This window comes from Pistacia vera, unplaced genomic scaffold (genome assembly GCF_008641045.1).
Source record: "Pistacia vera cultivar Batoury unplaced genomic scaffold, PisVer_v2 Contig483, whole genome shotgun sequence".
Classification (NCBI taxonomy): Eukaryota; Viridiplantae; Streptophyta; class Magnoliopsida; order Sapindales; family Anacardiaceae; genus Pistacia; species Pistacia vera.
In genome coordinates, this window is record NW_022196316.1 from 336,261 (window position 1) to 355,408 (window position 19,148).

The 19,148-nt window shown below is 35.5% G+C and overlaps 1 protein-coding gene across 3 annotated transcripts in view; it reads right to left on the reverse strand.

The window, feature by feature from the left end:
* Nucleotides 1–675: 675 nt before the first annotated feature.
* The window catches only part of LOC116146836 (uncharacterized protein YpgQ-like), a 33,657-nt gene continuing 15,184 nt past the window's right edge, over nucleotides 676–19,148 (reverse strand). The window contains exons 5-8 of one of the 3 annotated variants that reach the window (XM_031432292.1): nucleotides 16,622–16,720; nucleotides 15,855–16,027; nucleotides 15,400–15,491; nucleotides 676–693 (exon numbers count right to left, since the gene is read on the reverse strand). In XM_031432292.1, coding sequence (XP_031288152.1) covers nucleotides 15,405–15,491; nucleotides 15,855–16,027; nucleotides 16,622–16,720 — 359 coding nt within the window. In that variant the 3' untranslated portion in view covers nucleotides 676–693; nucleotides 15,400–15,404. Of the gene's footprint in view, nucleotides 694–15,124; nucleotides 15,330–15,397; nucleotides 15,492–15,854; nucleotides 16,028–16,621; nucleotides 16,721–19,148 lie in introns of those variants that run through there. The other 2 variants (XM_031432291.1, XM_031432290.1) reach the window with 2 other exon arrangements.

The following is a 19,148-nucleotide window of genomic DNA, read 5'->3' on the forward strand; positions in this document are numbered from 1 at the left end:
GCCTACACCATAACAGACAATTGGGAACTCAACTGCTCATGGTGGTGATGACGGAGGCTGAAACGGTGGAAACAGAGCTGATCATGGCGGAGAGGAGGTAACCGACAGTGATATGATGTGAAGAAGGGGCGAAAACAACCAACGGACAGCTCAGAATACAAACAGTCGCACTCGCTGGAAAAAGTTAATTTTTTAGCGGGTCTTCCGGAAAATGGTGGCAACAATGAGATCCAAAGGTACCGATGGAAAGCTCTGGTGATGGGGAGTTCAGATCAGGTCTTAGGGAGGTGAAAGGTCGCTGGAAATGAGCACGATCTTGGCTGGAAGATGAAGAAGCGTGGCAGCGGTTTGGCGGATTCCGGCGGTTTTTGCGGCGACTGAAGCTTGGAATGGTTAGATCTGGCCGTGGGGAAGATAGATCCGACTATGGGGAAGATAGATCGACCGCCAAGGAGCCCAAACGTCGTCGAAAACCAGTGAAATCTCAGTTGGAATGCGAAACGTCGTGGCGGCAGAATGTGAAGCATTGTGGCAGCAAATCGCGTCTCACGGTGGCGGGTGGAGGTTCGCCGGTGGAAGGTGAAGGGTCGCCGGCCTGGAAGTTGAAACGTCACCAGTCGGCGACCAAACTCTGGTGAGAGGCTAGGGTTTTTTTGGGTTTTCTGGCGTGTCTCCCCTTTTCACGAACTTCACCTGGAATTTTATACACTTTGCAACAAATATCAATTTGGTCCCTACATATTAAAAAATGACAAAATCAACCCTTATATATATGACAGTTTACCCCCTAAACAACATAAATGAGACAAAATCACTCCTAATCCATAAACCACAACCTAATATCAACTCATATCCTTTCCAAAATTATTCCAAACAAGTTAAATTCATAAGAAAAATATTAGGAAGCGATTTTCGTGAATAAATTCATAAATTCTTTAATTGTCTCAATATACTTCAATTTAATCACACATGAGGTATTTTTATCATCAAAATAGAGTCACTTTCATGACTCTAATACAACTCAATCACACAAAGTAGCAAATGTAGTTAGTATGATATCTGGTATCCACCCACATCACAAGTACAATTTTTGAATTTTGAACTACCATTTTGGCTACTGCTATGTTTTAGGTATGGGAGCACAAATTATGTGGTTAGAGAGGATAGCTAAACATTTAATTCTCTCCTCAAATAGTATGATGTTGGATGAATTCAAAATAAAACTGACGGATATAATAATAGTATGTGAGGGTGTAGGATGGTTGTATTAGCATTAATTTTTGCAACTCAATCACATAGAGTAGCAAATGTAGTTAGTACGATATCTGGTATCCACCCACTTCACAAATAAAGTGGTGCTACAAAATCATGAAAACATATATATATATAGGTGTTGAATTATCTGCTTCTACTATCTCCTTCTCGGGGTCTTTTGAAAATTTTGTGATTATGTGTCTAGTATTATCTTCTATCCTATTCATTTGTTGACTATTAGTATGAAGAATTTGATTAGAGTAATTATTTTGATGTTGAATATTTTTAATGTCTCTTAAAGTTGGTTGTTTTTTATCATCATCTATTTTATTAATTTTTTTAAAGGGTGTTGCTATTATTTACTATTAGAGTAAAAATAATTTGACTCTTGTATTTTATTGAAAACATGATTTTGAAAATTTTTAAATTTTAATTCAAAAAGCTTAAAACACGTTTTTGTAATGCAAGCATTCCAAATTTTTCTAGTATCGAGCCATTCTCTTATAGAAACAATTTCTAGATCTCTATAGTAATAGAATTTATCCTAGATATTGAAATATTTTTTAAATTACTAATATCCTTTACTAATGGAGGATTAACAAATTCAAATGTTACATCTCGTCCTAAAATATTTGTTGTAATTCCTTTATTATTAACTGTAAAAGGGTAAATTTGAGTAATAAAAGGGGATACCTAATATAATATCTTGATCTAAATCTTTTGCTAGAATAAAAGTATTTTTAATACAAAAATTTTGTATACATACACGAGCATTAGATAATTTATAATTAATGTTTAATTGTTGACCATTAGCTCCATGTAATCTTTCTTTTATTTTTTCATAATATTCGGTTAGAATTAATCCTTCTCTCATATAATTTTAATTTGCTTCTGCTAAGGCTTGTGTAATAATATCTAATTCATGATTAATATTAATCCTAATATAAATATGCCATTTTTGAAATTGAATTCTAGAGATTTCATTAATAAATGATTCTTCAGTTTCTTCAATAATTTTTCATTCTGATTTTGAGGTTGATGGTTGTCCTATAGTCTTTTCAAAGGTTTTTAAGCATAATAAATCTGTCTTAATTTCAAAATTATCTTTTTGTAATTCTTTGACTTGATTTTCAGAATATTAATTTCTTCTTGTAAGTCACTTAGAGTAACTTGTGTGGATTTTTCAAATCTTTTTAATATATCTTTTAAATTATAAGAATCTACATCTTTGTGTTTTTCTTCAAATAAAATTAATTCTTTAAGTTTTAATAAATATTCTTTCTTAATATCTTCATCTTAAATTTTATCAATAATATCTAATAAAAATTCTTTTAATTTAGTGATAACATGCATTTATTGACTTAGGTCTAGAGGTTGATATCATATTTATTGATTTCATTGCACAGTAGCAAGACTTACATGAGTCACTACTATTAGGGTTTTGCAGAGATTTTCTCTTAATATCTAGAGAGTTTTCTATATCTACGGATGAATTACTTTATTCTTTTTCAGAATTATTTTGAATAAGGTTTAATGATTGTTGTTTTTGTCTTTTAGTTGGACACATGAGAGCATTGTGTCCTTCTTGTTTGCATTTCCAACATTTTATTCTTTGCCTTTATAATTGTAATAAGAACATTTTCTTTTCCTATAATTTTGTTCTTTTATTAGGTTGATTTTGAAAGGACATTAATGTTTAATTTGGAGGGTGATAATTCATTAAGTTTTTTGCTAATAGTTTCTAAAATAGTATTGTAATTATTAAATTTAACAATTTCTTTTTTTGGTATATCAAAGGGTTCAAAAAATGTTTAACATATTTTTGTGAATAAAAATGTGTTGAATTAGATGTTGAATTTCCTATTGCTACTATCTCCTTCCCAAGGTTTTTTGAAAAATTTGTGATTATATGTGTAGTATTATCTTCTATTCTATTAATTTATTGACTAATAGTATGGAGAATTTGATTAGAGTAATTATTTTGATGTTGAATATTTTTAATGTCTCGTAAAGTTAGTTGTTTTTTATCATCATCTATTTTATTAATTTTTTTAAAGGGTGATGCTATTATTTCTGCTTGTTGATGTTCTATTTTAATTTCTTCTAAAGGTGGATGTACAGATGTAATAGTTTTATTTGTTGATGTTTGCGAATTTTTTGTTGTATTAGTTGTTACAAAAAATAGTTTTCTTTTCACTTAAATTTTGATAATATTTTTTATTTTCTAGCCAATTAAAGAAATATATATCTATATATAGATATATATATATTATTATATATATATATTGTGTATTATACCATTCAGATCTAAGAGTATTTTGTTCATCTGGTTTAAATAATTTAAAGAAAATTTGTCTTTTTTCTTTATTATAGTTTTGTAGGAATTCTTGTTTTAATAATTCTTTGTTAATTTCAAAGGATTTAGTTATTGTGTTAATTTGACTATAATTTCCTAATACTTCTGATTGTGTTGGTGAACTAGGTGGAGTTGATGTGTTTTCATATGCAGGATTTGGTATAAGAGGGGAGTAATTTACACCTACTAATTTACTTGTTGAACTTCCTGATGAGGGCCTAGGTGTAGTAATTTCTTCAATCCTAAGGTTGTGATGATTTTTATTAGTAATTATGGGTTGATTTTGTTCTAAGGAAATTTCTCTAAATTTTAATCTTAATCTTACTGTACCATCTAGTTTTTGTATTATTTGTTGTATTTCAAATTCATTTTGATCATGTAAAGGTTTTGGAGGGCATAATTTTTCTAATTTCCAATCTGTTTGTTTAATAATTTCATCCCAAGCTAATCTTTTTGGTGTAAAAGTTTTATGTTTTGTTTTATCAGCTTCCAAAATAATGGTGTGTCTTGGTGGGGACATCCTAATAGCTCTTGGACTTATTGTGGTATTCATAACTTTGTAATAAATCATATATATTAATGCTACTGGTTGGTCTTTATCTTGATAAGTAAGATTAGAAGCTTTTAAGTTAATAGTTAATGCATACATTATTGTTGGATCATATAATCCTACTGTAAAGTTTGGATAACAATCGAAATATACTAGACCACTTTCTAAATTAGAATTTAATACTGCTAATAAAGAGTTATTGAAGTTTAAATTTCTTGCATCTCTTAACATTACTAATATTGGAATGTTTTGTCCTAATCTAAATAATGGTTTTACTGCTACTTGAACTAATCCTATGTGTAAAAATTTATAATTGTTTTGTCTGTGTTTATGTATTGCTTCTTCAGAAAAAAGTTGAATTTCTTCAACCTTTTTCTCGGTTATCATTATTTTGTCTTCTATTGTTTTAATATAGTAATCTAACATAAATTCAAAACTACTTATTTGATATATTGTGTCTTTTCTAACTAGTGATATGTTCCAGTTATGTAAGTGTTCATCAATTTTTGCCATATTGATTTCTTGTGTGTTAAAAGATTTCATTAATTATTGATTATTGTTTGTGTTTTGTTATTGATTATTAATTCTAATAGGGTTACTGCTATTACTATCATCTCTCTTACTACTACTTCCTAATCTCTAGAAATTAGACATCTCTAAAATAATTCTAACCTAAAAGTTCCAGTTTTTCTCCTAGATTACGGGACCACCAAGATATAGGACCACCTCTGGGACTTCCTAACACGGCTGACCAACGGTTATATGCTAACCAAGCACACCCTCCAGGCTGACCAAGTTCAACGTAGAATCAATTCTAGAGTTTTTCTAGATTAAAACCTTCTAGATTTATCTAATCCTTAATTTAACTAAGAAATGAGAAGTGCTACAGATGAACAATAATAAATAGAAATCTGCTACAGTATGCGAACAGTGGCGGTGAACAATAATTTTGAATAGTGTTTGCTATAATAACTACGGTAATGTCAGTTAATTTGTGAAGATTTTGATTCCTAATTCCTCACTTCTAATGACACTTGGCTCTAATACCATATATGACAATAATATATATACGCACACGCACACACGCACACGCACACACATGTGTGTGTGTGTGTGTGTGTGTATACGTGGAACTTTGTAGTAATGTACAAATACTTGCAAAATATAATTAATTAATAATGTTACTGTAGACGGTAAAATCTATGGTTACGGAGAGGACGGATCCTGTGAGGTTGAGGTCACTGACAATCTGTTAGATCTGCACACACAAAGAAACAAGCGTTAAGCTTACGAGAAACATCGGGATAGTGTTTGTTGTAGGCACTCTTACACTCAAGTCAGTAAGGTTGGAAGAGGCTATTTAGTGAGGGTAAGGGAAAGAGAGGTTATCGGAAGTTTAGTCGGAAACTAGAACGACAACGAATGTGTAAAGTTCTTAGGTGCAAGAGCTTGGGAGCTAGTAGATGTTAGTGATATTCGATCCTCTCACCTTTTATGAGAGGGCATGCCTCTATTTATATAATAGTTATAGGATCTTTGAGTCCTAGTAGAACTTTGAGTCCATAATGGTAGAAGTTTAGTGAATATGAAAGTCTTTGATTTACTTGCGTTTTGAATAGTAAGAGTCCTAATCATATAAGATTTAGGATCTTAGATGAATTTTGATATAGATGGATCTCTTGGGAGAATTAGGATAATGGTGAAATATGAAGTAGATGTCTTTAGGGTTTGAATAAAACATTGGACCCTTAATAGATACTATGGGCTAATGGGCTTGGGCCTAAATGGGTTAACGAGGAGGCCCGATTTGAATGGTCCAACCCATGAAGGATTAGGTTAGCGCATTGGGCTAGCATGTGACATAGATCTTATCATGGGCCTAACCAGGATTGGGCCATCGTTTGAGCCATGTTGTGGATGTTACGTGCTTGGGCCTAATAAGGCCCAAGACGATTTTTTACCCATACAGTTAGCCCTCCACTTTCTAAGTTAAAGGGTATTTAGCCTAGAGAGTAGACTTAGTCGATTGAGTGCAGATTAAGCAGGTTAATGCTAGCAACTTGTCAGGTCGGATGGACTGTTGTTTGAACTGTTATGTTACAAGTTCATCAGGTCATTTGAGGTGGTAGGCCTTGACTCGATATGCAAAACTTAGTGGGGATGAAGCTTACTTGGCTCAAGTCTTCCTATTGGAAAGGAATTCTCAATTGAATATAGTGTCAAGTTTTGGAGACATTTTCCTTAAATGCACTTCTTTAATATGGCCGAGTGACGCTGAGCCTAGTCGACTGAGATTGATGAAGTATGAATGTGATTGCAAGGTTGTCATGTGTGTTAACAAGATGGCTCAAGGCCCATTCGGCTCGGCTTATTATGCCAAGTGGATTGTGCATCGAGTGGGAATGTTCATGAGTTTTATCCTCCGGGTCGATCATAACATCATAAGGCTTCATACATGGAAAGGTGAAGTTGTGTGGCATTTCAGTTAAGGCTATGACATCTACAAAGGGTGAGTCGACGTAACTGTAGGGTAGGTTTTTCTTGGCCGGGGTTGGTACTTCGGCAATACGCCTCAACATAGCCTCCACATCGGCCAACTTCTTAGCCAATACTTGCTCAAGGGGTATGGCGGTTGACAGTAGGTCTGCATTAATGGTAGGATGAGGGTTTTATAGGCCACTCATCATGCCAAGATGAGTCGAGTCAGACGTTGTAGTATGGAGGGTTACTTGGGGTTAGAGTTTCCATTCATCCATTGAGGATGAGTTAGTTCGAGAGTGACAGTTCAAGTGTTTTGGTCTCCATTCATTATTTCAGGATGAGTCAGCTCGAGAGTGACGATTCTGGTGTTTTGGTCTCCATTCATCACTTTAAGATGAGTCAAGTCGTTCATTGTAATATGAAGGGTTACTTGGGGGTTAGAGTCTCAATTTATCCCTTCAAGATGAATCAGCTCGAGAGTGACAATTTGGTTGTTTTGGTATCCATTCATCTCTTCAGGATGAGTTAGCCCGAGAGTGACAGTTCAGGTGTTTTGTTCTCGATTCATCTCTTCAGGATGAGTCAAGTCGGTCGGTGTGGTATGGAGGGCTACTTGGGGGTTAGAGTCTCCATTCATCCTTTTAGGATGAGTCAGCCCGAGAATGGCAGTTCAGGTGTTTTGATATCTATTCATCCCTTCAGGATAAGTTAGCCTGAAAGTGACAGTTTGGGTGTTTTGGTCTTCATTCATCCCTTTAGGATGAGTCAATCCGAGTGTGATAGTTTGGGTGCTATAGTCTCCATTCATCCCTTTAAGATAAGTCAACCCGAGTGTGACAATTTGAGTGCTTCGACTGGCATGGATGGTGAGTGGGGTGTCTTGGTCTCCATTCATCCCTTCAATATGAGTCAACTTGAGTGTGACAGTTCAAGAGCTTTGGTCGGCATGGATGGTGAGTGAGGGGTTTTGGTCTTCATTCATCCCTTTAGGATGAGTCAACTTGAGTGTGACAGTTTGGGTGCTTTGGTCGGCATGGATGGTGAGTAGGGTGCTTTGGAGGCTAATCGGCCCATGGGGATGAGTGGAAGTGAGTGGTGTCTAATAGGTGTTAGGGAGTCCACTCGACTCCTGAGGGTGAGCCGAGTCGAGTTGAGAAGAATGGAGCGAAGAAGAGTTGGGTGGGGGAGAGTCGCATTACTCTTTGTGAAGATGAGTGGAATCCTTGGGGATGAGCCGAGCCGAGCCGAGCCGAGTGGGAAGAGTGGAGCGAAGAGGAGTCAAGTGGGGAAAAGTCTCTTTTGAAGAGTAGAATCCTTGGGGATGAGCCGAGCCAAGTAAAAAGAGTGGAGCTAAGTGGGGAAGAGTTGAATGACTCTTTTTGAAGACAAGTGGAAGCCTTGGGGATTAGCCGAGCCAAATGGGAAGAATGGAGCGAAGAGGAGCTGTGGGGAAGAGTTAATGACTTTTGAAGACAAGTGGAAGCCTTGGGATGAGCTGAGCTAAGTCGAGCGGGAAGAGTGGAGTGAAGAGTCAAGTGGGGATGCTTTAGACCATGTGAAGGTGTTCCATGCCGAGTGAGAATGCCCTAGGTTGAGTGAAGGTGTTTCCAAGCCGAGGGAGGATACTTTAGGCCGAGTGAAAGTGTTTTAAGACGAGTGAAGGTGTTCTACGCCAAGTGAAGGTGTCTAAGGCTGAGTGAGAATGCTTTAGGCAGAGTGAAGGTGTTCCAAGCTGAGTGAGAATGCTCTAGGTCGAGTGGAGGTGTTCCAGGTTGAATGAGAATGCTCTAGACCTAGTAAAGGTGTTCAAGGCCAAATAAGGATGATTTAGGCTGAGTGAAAGTGTTATAGGCCGAGTAAGAATGCTCTAGGTCGAGTGAAGGTGTTCTAGGCTGAGTGAAGGTGTGTCTAAGGCTGAGTGAAGGTGTCTATGGCCGAGTGAGAATACTTTAGGCCGAGTGAAGGTGTCTTAGGCCAAGTGAGAAAGCTTTAGGCCGAGTGAAGGTGTTTAAGGTCGAGTAAGAATACTTTAGGCCGAGAGAAGGTAACCCAAGCCGAGTGAGAATGCTCTAGGCCAAGTGAAGGTGTTTAAGGTCGAGTGAGAATACTTTTGGTCGAGTGAAGGTGTCCTAGGCCGAGTGAAGGTGTTTCAGGCCGAGTGAAGGTGTTTCAAGCCGAGTGAAGGTGTTTCAGGCCGAGTGAGAATACTATAGGCCGGGTGAATCTTAAGGCCAAATGAGGCCGATTGAAACCATGAGGCTAAGTAAAGCTCAAGACTGAATGAGGCTGAGTGGAACCATGTAACCGAATGAGGTTGATTGAAACCATGAGGTCGAGTGAAGCTCAAGACAAAATGAGGCTGAGTGGAACCATGTAACCGAATGAGGTTGATTGAAACCATGAGGAAGAGTGAAGCTCAAAATCGAATAAGGCTGAGTGGAACCATGAGGCCGAGTGAAGTTAAAGGCAGAATAAGGCCGAGCGAAACCATGAGAACAAATAAGACCGAGTGAAACCATGAGGCCAAATAAGGTCAGGTGAAGCCATTAGACCAAGTGAAGCTCAAGACCGAATGAGGCTGAGTGGAACCATGAGGCCGAATGATGCTGAGTTAGGCCATGTCCCCCACTCTCTAAGTTAAGAGGTACTTAGCTTAGAGAGTAGATTGATTCAAATGTAGTTGTGAAACGAATGACTCATTACCTGCTAGGAGATGAGTCGGATGTGAGTGTTTGAATGAGTGATGTAGTGCCCTTCGAAGTGTTTGTTAGAGGCCCCATAATGGGTGTCAAACTGTAGAAAGTAAAAATCTATGGTTACGGAGAGGACAAATCCTATGAGTTTGGGGCCACTAACAATCCGCTAAACCTGCACACAAAAAAAAAAAAAAACAAGCGTGAAGCTTATGGGAAACATCGGGGTAGTGTTTGCCGTAGGCACTTTGATACTCAAGTCAACAAGGCTGAAAAAGGCTATTTAGTAAGGGTAAGGGAAAGAGAGGTTACCGAAAGTTTAGTCGAAAACTAAAACTACAGTGAAGGTGTAAAGTTCTAGGTGCAAGAACTTAGGAGCTAGTAGATGGTTGTGATATTTGATCCTCCCCCCTTTTATGAGAGGGTAGGCCTATGTTTGTATAGTAGTGATAAGATCTTCAAATCCTAGTCTGAGTTCATAATGGTAGAAGTTTAGTAAATAGGCTAGTCTTTGATTTACTTGCCTTTGGAATAGTAAGAGTCCTAATTCATATAAAATTTGGGATCTTAAATGAATTAGGATATAGATAAATCTCTTGGGAGAATTAGGATAATGGTGAAATCTCTTGGGAGAATTAGGATAATGGTGAAATAGGAAGTAGATGTCTTTAGGGTTTGAATAGAACACTTGACCCTTAATTGATAATATAGGCCTAGGCCCAAGTAGGCTAACGATGAGGCCCAATTTGAATGGTCTAACCCGTGAGGGATTAGGTTAGCACATTGCACTGGCATGTGACGTGGATCTTATCGTGGGCCTAAACGACAAGTTCCCACCTAAAGATTAGCAAAAATCCAAGTTCCCACCCCTGGTTTCATTTATCCCATATTTCCACCCTTAAATTAACACTGTGAATGATTTTTAGATTCTAACGCAATATGGAGAGTGTTATTACCAAACTACCCTTACAAATAAGTTTGTAAATTACTTTTTAACCCCAAATGGATTTGGATTTTCCGACAGCCGTAAGGGAAGGGAAAATAGGGAGAAAAGGCTTAGATCTGACCAAAATGGAGATGGACGAGGCTAGGAGATAGATGGGTTTTCTCAGGGATGAGTGGCGGAAGTAGTGGCGGTGGCAGTGATGTCAAATGGTGTGGGAATCTGGCTAGATCTGGATTTTTTCGGTAGCTGCGAGGGAGGAAAAAATCACGGATAAAAGGCTCAGATCCGACCAAAATGGAGGCGGATGAGGTTGGGAGATGGATAGGTTTTTTCAAAGATGAGTGAGGGAAGCTAGTGGTGGTGGCGGGATGTCAAACAGTGCAGGAATCTAGCTAGATTTGGGTTTTTTGGCAACTGCGAAGGAGGGGAAAATTGCGGTTAAAAGGTTGGGGAATGGATGAGTTTTGTCAAGGATGAGTGGGGGAAACTAGTAGTGGTGGTGGTGATGTCAAACGACGCTAGAATCTAGCTAGATCTGGATTTTTCAGTAGTTTCAAAGGATGGGAAAATCGCGGTTAAAAGGCTCAAATCCGACCAAAATGGAGGCGAACGAGGCTGGGGGGTGGATGGGTTTTGTTAACGGATGAGTAGGGGAACTAGCGGTGGTGGTGATGATGTCAAATGACACCCAAATTCAACTAGATCTGGATTTTTTCGGCAGCTGCAAGCAAGGGGAAAATCATAGAGAAAATGCTCAGATCTGACCAAAATGGAGGCAGACGAGGTTGGGGATGGATTGATTTTGTCAGGGATGAGTGGTTGAAGCTGGTGGTGGTGGCGTGATGTCCAACGACGACGGAATCCGACTAGATCTATTTTTTTGCGACTATTGTGAGGAAGGGGAGTGATGAGGGGTGCTTGTAAAAGAAATTTGAAATGTAAAGGGTTATGTTGAAATTTTCATTTTTATTTAAGATTTAATGCAATTCAAATTACCATTTTACCCTTTAAATGTTAGAGTGAATAATTTTTTGTTAATTTAAGGGTGAAAATTTGGAATAAATGAAATCAGGGGTGAGAACTTGGAATTTTGCTAATCTTTGGGTGGGAACATGTCGTTTACTCTTCTGGTTATCACAATTGTTTAGGTATGGGATCACTAATTTTGTGATTAGAGAGGATAATTAGACTTTAAATTCTATCTTCCAATAATATGATGTTTGATGATTAATTTCAAAAATAAAAAAGACGAATATATAAAATACTATGAGAGAGTCTAGGATATATAGTTGCATTAGCATTAATTTTGTAAATCATTAAGTTAAATTAGATTCTTTTTATAAATTAAAAAAGAAATTAAAGGAAAAAAAAAAGAATTAAATAATGTAAAAATATACATAATTCTTTTAGTCTTTGGTTGGTTAGAATCTCCACCAATTGTCTACAATCTACAGGTATCAACAAATCATAGCAACGATCTCGACAGATCGCATCCGATAGGAACTGTGATATAAGCTCGCATTCCATGTTAATTTTCTTGTGGTGTTGATTAAAATAGGTATTAGAAAATTAGCATAGCAGTTAGAGACACGATATGACCATAGGCACCCCCTTGAGGCGTCTACCGGTGGTTAGAAGGGAGGAAGTTTCTTGTACCCTTAAAATTGAAAACATCAACTTTGCTTGTCTATCCATTAACTTTAATAAAATTATTAATGGGATAGAGATCGCATTTTCTAAATTGGGGGGTACTCACATCAATTCTTGAAACATGTGGGGCTTAATGAATTTGTTGCGTTTTCATAAGAATATGTTAAGATTACATTTTATATATAAATTTTTTAATAGATTGAAAAATTTAAAAATTGGCCAGTAGTCTTCATAGATAGTATTGGTGGTCATAGCTGATGGAGTGTTCGGCAAAATTGCCAAAATCATGGAAATCATCGTGGGCCTATCTACCCAATAAATGTATTCATTAAAGTTTTTCTTTTATCGTGAAAAATATATCCATAAAATTTTTTTATTAGATAAAATTATCCTCATTAACATGTAATAAGAGTAATTTTGTTGTGATTATAATGGTGCATTTGGTGCGAAAAATGTTATATTAATAGAAATATAGATTATCTTGAAGATTACTAAGAATGTTTAGGAAAATGTGTTTAGTTAGGTTGAAATAAATTGTTGGATATATTATATTCATATGTTTGGTTGGGAAAAATAAATTGGTAAACATGTTATATAGATTACTAAATTACCCTATTATTTTAATATTAATATAATATAATATTATTTTTATTATTATTTTAACCCCTTACATTTGAGAATTTAGCTAAAACACACTCATAATAAAAGTTTAAAAATTAACAAAAAGACCTTATCACCCAAGTCATTGTCGGTCGTTAGCCACCATCGCCAGCCATTGATGGTCGTGGCCAGAACGGTGCACAATCGGTTGGATTTGACCAACCGTGTGTCGATTAAGTTGTTTTCGGCCAAATGGCCGTAGATCTAGCCGAAAACGACCAGATCTATTTTGGTCGAAAAGGACTACATCTATTATGACCCTTTTTGGCCATATCTATGGTTGTTAATGGTCATGTCTATGGCCATTAACGGCCATGAATTTGGCCGTTTCCAACCACTTTTATGAACCTAGCCATTTTTAGGCAGATTAATGCACGACTAGCCAAATCTGACCGGCCGTGCATCATTCCGGCGGCCAACGGTGGTGGCCAAATCCGACCCCTAGTCTTGGGTAATTATTTTTAAGTTCAAGCGTTGTGTATAAGGATAAAATAGTCCATGAACATTTTTGTAAATTGCTTTCAAAATATAGGCATTATTATCCAAAAATTTTAGTAGTTAGAGGTAAAGTTATAACAAAATTAAAATTACCAAGTAATCTTAAAATTCCTAAAAAAATGGTGATATTCAGATTACTACCTATATAACCAACAGTAATTACTATTGATTTTAGAAGATTATCGGAATCTTATATTACTTGACAACCAAACAAAATAATGTAAGAAATATAAGATAATATTACCTTAGTAATGGGGGATAACCCCCAACCAAACATGCCCTAAAAGGTATAATTTGTTCACGCTTTCTCAATCACATTATGGGACTGTTTGGATCGATGGCATATAAGATAACGGGAGTAATCTTCGTTTATTTTGCAAGATTTCTGTGTTTGGTTTGCAAGTAATAAAATATTACGATAATCTTTTATTGTAAATAATGTTTACTGTTGGTAATGTGGGGGATAATCTTATTACCTTGTTAGAGGGTGTTATTAAAACATTACCGGGATAATTTGATTATTCTACCCATTTTGCCCTTAATTAAAAACTATTTCGAACACAATGACCCTCAAATGTTTATCGAATAACAATTAGCTCAGTCCCCTTACATTTGAGAAATTCCCAGCCCCCCTACATTTGAGAAATTTCCAGCCATAAAAGGTTTAAAAGTTTACAAAATACCTCCAGCCACCCAAGACCACTGTCGACCGTGACAGCATCAGTCGCCGTAATAGTGCACGACTGTCTGGATTTAGCTGGTCATGCGCTAATAAGGCCTTTTCCGGCCATGGATCTGACTAGAAACGACCATATTTGATGTTTCTATGGTCGTTTCACGGCCAAAGATGTGGCCATGAAACAACCACATATCTGGCCTTTTCACAGCTAGATCTGTGGGCGTCATCTTTGGCCATGAAATGGCCATAGATTTGGCCATTTTTTGGCCATGGATTACATTTTCGACTTTGCTGGCGCACAATTGGCCATATACGACTAGTCGTGCGCCATTTCATTGACTGTCGGCGACAACCGACAGTGGTGGTTGACGGCCGAAGGTGGCTAGCGACCGGTAGTGGCTTGGGGTGGGTAGGGTGATTTTGCTACAAATTAAAGTTTTATATGTTGGAGTGTTTTAGCAAAATTTCAAATGTAGGGGATTAAACGAAATGATTCAAAAAATTAAAAAAAAAAAAATACTATTATATTAATATTTAAAAAGGAAGACAATTTAGTAATCTATGTAACATACCCACTAATTTATCCTTCCAACCAAACATATTATTCACTAATTTATTCAAACCAATCAAATACATTTTCTGAACATGTAATCTTCAAGATGATCTTTCTTCTGTTAATATAATATACCCCTATAATAAAACATTATATAATCTAAACGCCCCTATGTACTAAATATAGTTCAATCAAGCAGATTTGAAAGCTTGTCCTCTTAATTTTCTCATCGGCATATCAAGTTCGAAAATAGAAAATGGAGTGGCGATAATAAAGTTGCTTTTACTTTTTAGCATAACAAAAATACACAATCCAAACAATTTATTTTCCTCATATTATGCAATATGCATTAGGAGGAGCTAAGATTAGAGTGACTAGACAACATTGAACTAAAGTACTAAATTTAACATGATTAATATGTAATAAAAACTCAAATTTAATTAAAACAGAATTAGAATTGGAAAGAAATAAATTTAATATTTATATCTATAATTAATTATAGTTTATTTTTAATATATCTGATATTCATTAAATATGAACATTTAATTGTTATATTGTTAAGATTAGTTTTTGTATAAATTAGTTAATATTTAAATATGAGTTCAAAATACATATAATTTGCCATACAAATTCTTTATGGACGTCCTTATTAATTAATATGCATTGACTATATGTTTAAGTTTATCGGTTTATTAAAAGAATGCTATTATTTGGTTTAAGACTTAACTTAAATTAAAATGTGCTTACCATTCATACATGTATTTAATAAATTAATTAATTTATGCAAATATTCTCAAGTTTCAATGATATTTGATATATACTCAACAACGTCCAACAAAGCATAAAAATTAAAAATGTATTTTTTTTCATATTTCTTTAATTGCAACTGTGTCCAATAAAAGTTTCTTCCCTTCCTCAATTAGCTCTCATTACCCACCTTTCTTATAAGACAAACATTTTTCTATGGAATTTACTGCAATGGCAAGGAAGTTTCCTGCATTTTTTCCACCTAAAGTCTTAAGGTTAAGAATAAGCTACATCATGAAATGCTTGAAAATGGGAAAAATGGAAAGGCTTACAGCATTTAAGCTCTCCCATCCCATTCTTCATAGAATTCCTTCAAGAACTCCTCCATAAATTTGTGCCTTTTCTCAGCCCTCCTCTGACCGGCCTAGTATTGAAATCAAAACTCAGACATATTATTGTAAAAGCAAAAAAGATTGATTGACAAACCATTATCAATAACTCTATAATACAAACAAAATGTGACAGATCGCAATTAATCAAATAGGACCTATTGTTGGGTGGACAAGAACCATTGCAAGCTGTCAAGTCGTGTTTATAAATGAAAATTAGTGAAAAGGGTTTATCAAAGTAGTATTACTCTTATAAAAGTTCTACATACTCATAAGATGTCATTTATGTAAATGCATATATTCAAAATATGTAGGAGAATAGAAGCACCAGCGCAAACAAGTAACAAAAAGGCACAGCAGGCTTATATAATTTTACACATTCAACTAAGTGCTTTTACCTTTGTTTTCATTAAATCCTTTAGCTTGAGAAGTTTCTCATGAAAATGGTTCACTGTTGTCTGCTCCTCTTTCTTCATGTACTGGTCTTTAGAGAAATCTGAACGTGGCTGAACGGCAGGATCGTGAAGCAGTGTATTTCTACTTCCACCGAAAGTAAAGCATCGAGCAATCCCTGAAATTGAAGGCCAACAAAGAGTTTATCTGCATGTGAATGTCAGTCAATTCCTGTCACTACACCAGTTTGAAGTAAATTTTTACTAAATCAAATATAAACTATTACGATCACAATAAGTTTAATAAGAGTGATAAGTTCCAAGCAAAGTTTAAAAAAAAAAAAAAAAAATGCAACTGCAACTACGGAGACAAAATAGTCAATATGATATTAACATTATAATGTCAGAAATTTATTTCTGTTAGTCAGCCAACATAAAACTTAGTAGTCCACAGAAGTTTGAATTTATCATATATCATCATCCCCTGACTTGAAATAATCTCCTGGGCCTCTGGAGGCCAAAGAGCCATATTTGTTAAAAGCATTATATCAGAATTTCAAGAAACTGTGAAGCAGATAGAAGTTTGAGTCCATATATCTATCAATGGCCCATGGCATCAAATAATTTCCATATATATATATATATATACATATACAAATTAAAAAAAAAAAAAACTAATCTTTTCTAGCAGCCATCCCCATTAATTTTATGGGACAAATCATAACAAGAACAGTGGTTTTCAAGTTGAAACAATTATTTAATCCAAAAAATACCAATAGCACCAATTGCATCAAGACGGTCAGCATCTTGCACCACCCCAAATTCTAGAGAAAATTCACCACTTGCAACCCCGGCAAGCTCATCTTTGAAACCTGAAAAGCAGAAAGTACACAGTAAGGAAAACTTCTTTTGCAATAACTAATGTAGATTTTGCCCAAGCGCAGAAAAGAAGCAAAATACTAAGCTGAAAGACTCAACTACTTCGTTGCTGGACAGTACAAAAATAGTGCTTGCAAAAGTGATCATTCCTTATAGTGATATATGCTGGAAACTAGGATATAATTGAATGTGAAAAAAACTTAGTAGACAACTACGGACAATAATTTAAGAAGAATTCTGAATTCAGATGGAAATTAGACAATTTACACAAACTACATCAGAAATATATTAAAAATTCATACCTAAGGCAGACTCTAGGTGAGCAAGGCAGGGGAAAATGACCTAGACACCAATCAAGAAACAATGTTCAAGATATACTATATGAAAAAAAGAAACATCAACATAAGTCCACAAGAATTTTTTTCCCAAAGAACGAAAAAAAAAAAAAAATTAGTGGACAAAATTGTCATATGGTGAGTTTATAGGTGATTTACATGAAGACAAATCTTTGATAAATAACAAATCCAAGAAAAGTAGTAAGTACAAATTTTATTTGTGCATACATGAGGTGTATTTCTATGTTCATGTTCAACCATGAATATTAGCCACAGAGAGAGAGAGAAAGAGAGAGAGAGGTTGTTGTTCGTAAAATTGATATTCACACTATTAATTTCATAATAAAAAAATGTAATATACAACCTAATATATTTACTTCTATCACAATTACATATATGCCGTCAATTTATCTACACTATTTATATCACTATCCCTCAAGCTGAAGCATATATATCTATCATGCCTAACTTGTTACAAATGTAAATTACCCGTTTACCAACTAGAGACTTAGTAAAGATATTAGCTAGTTGTTCTCGTCCTAACATAATTAGTAGTAATCAAATTTCGTTCAAGTTTTTCTCACACAAAATGACAATCCACCTTTATATGCTTTGTTTGCTCATGAAAAATTGGATTATTTGCTATATGTATGACTGCTTGGTTGTCACACCACAAGTACATAGTCCCTAGATCACCAATTCTAATTTCTCCAAGATGTCTTATCTAAATAAACTCACACGTCACCTGTGTCATAGCTCGATACTCAGATTCTACACATGATCTAGCTACAAGAAGTTATTTCTTACTTTTCCAAGAAACAATGTTTCTTCCAACAAAGACACAAAATTCAGTCACAAAACGTCTGTGTACAGATAATCCTACCCAATCCGCATCTAAAAATCCTTGTATTTACTGTGACCATGATTATTGTAAAGAATCCCACATCCAGGAGCTCTCTTGAGATATTTCAAAATATGAAGAACCGCATCCCAATGAGATGTCATGGGAGATGACATAAATTGACACTACACTTACTAAGAACGCAATATCTGGACGGGTTATTATAAGATAATTCAATTTCTAAACTATTCGTTTATATCACTCTGGATCATCAAACAACTCTCCATCCTCAACATTCAATTTCACATTAGGAATCATAGGAGTATCACAAGGTTTGGCTCCAATTAGGTCTGTTTCAGTCAACAAATCTAACACATCATGCGTTGAGACAAAACAATTCCTCTCCTACTCCTAGAAAGTATCTTATTGAGCTCAAATCTTTCGTGTTAAATTTAGAAGCTAGAAAGTCTTTCAAATTATGAATGCCACCACTATCACTACCTGTGATCACAATCATCAACATAAACAACGAGAAGGAGAATGCTGGAACTAGATTGCTTATAAAAGACAAAATGATCATAAGTGCTTCTATGTAAACCAAACTCAAACACTACATTACTAAACCTCCCAAACCAGGTACATGGAGATTGTTTCAAGTCATATAAAGATTTTCTCAATTTACATACCTTTCTGGACTCCCCCTGAGCAACAAACCTTGAAGGTTGCTCCATGTAAACCTCCTCAAGAAGATCACCATGCAGAAACGCATTTTTAAAATCAAGTTGAACAGGTCATCCATAGGAAGCTACATGAGAAATAAATAACCGGACAGAGGTCATTTTAGCAACCGGAGAAAATGTCTCCTAGTAATCAATACCATATGTTTGAGCGTAACCCTTAGCAACCAACCGAGCTTTCAACAAGGCCACAAATCCATCCGGATTAACCTTCACTACAAACACCCACTTACACCCAATGACTTTTTTTTTTTCAGTTGGTAAGTTAACTAGGTCCCATGTATTGTTATGCTCAAGAGCCAACATTTCTTCTTCCATAACCCTTCACCACCCATCATAAGTAACCGCTTCAGACACAGAATTGGGAATAAACATGGAATCTAAAGATGCAACAAAAGATTTGGAGGACGGAGACAATGAGGTACAAGAAACAAAAGAGGAAATATAATAAGTACAAGAACACTTACCTTTACGAAGAATAATGGGAAGATCAAAGTCAGAAGGATCT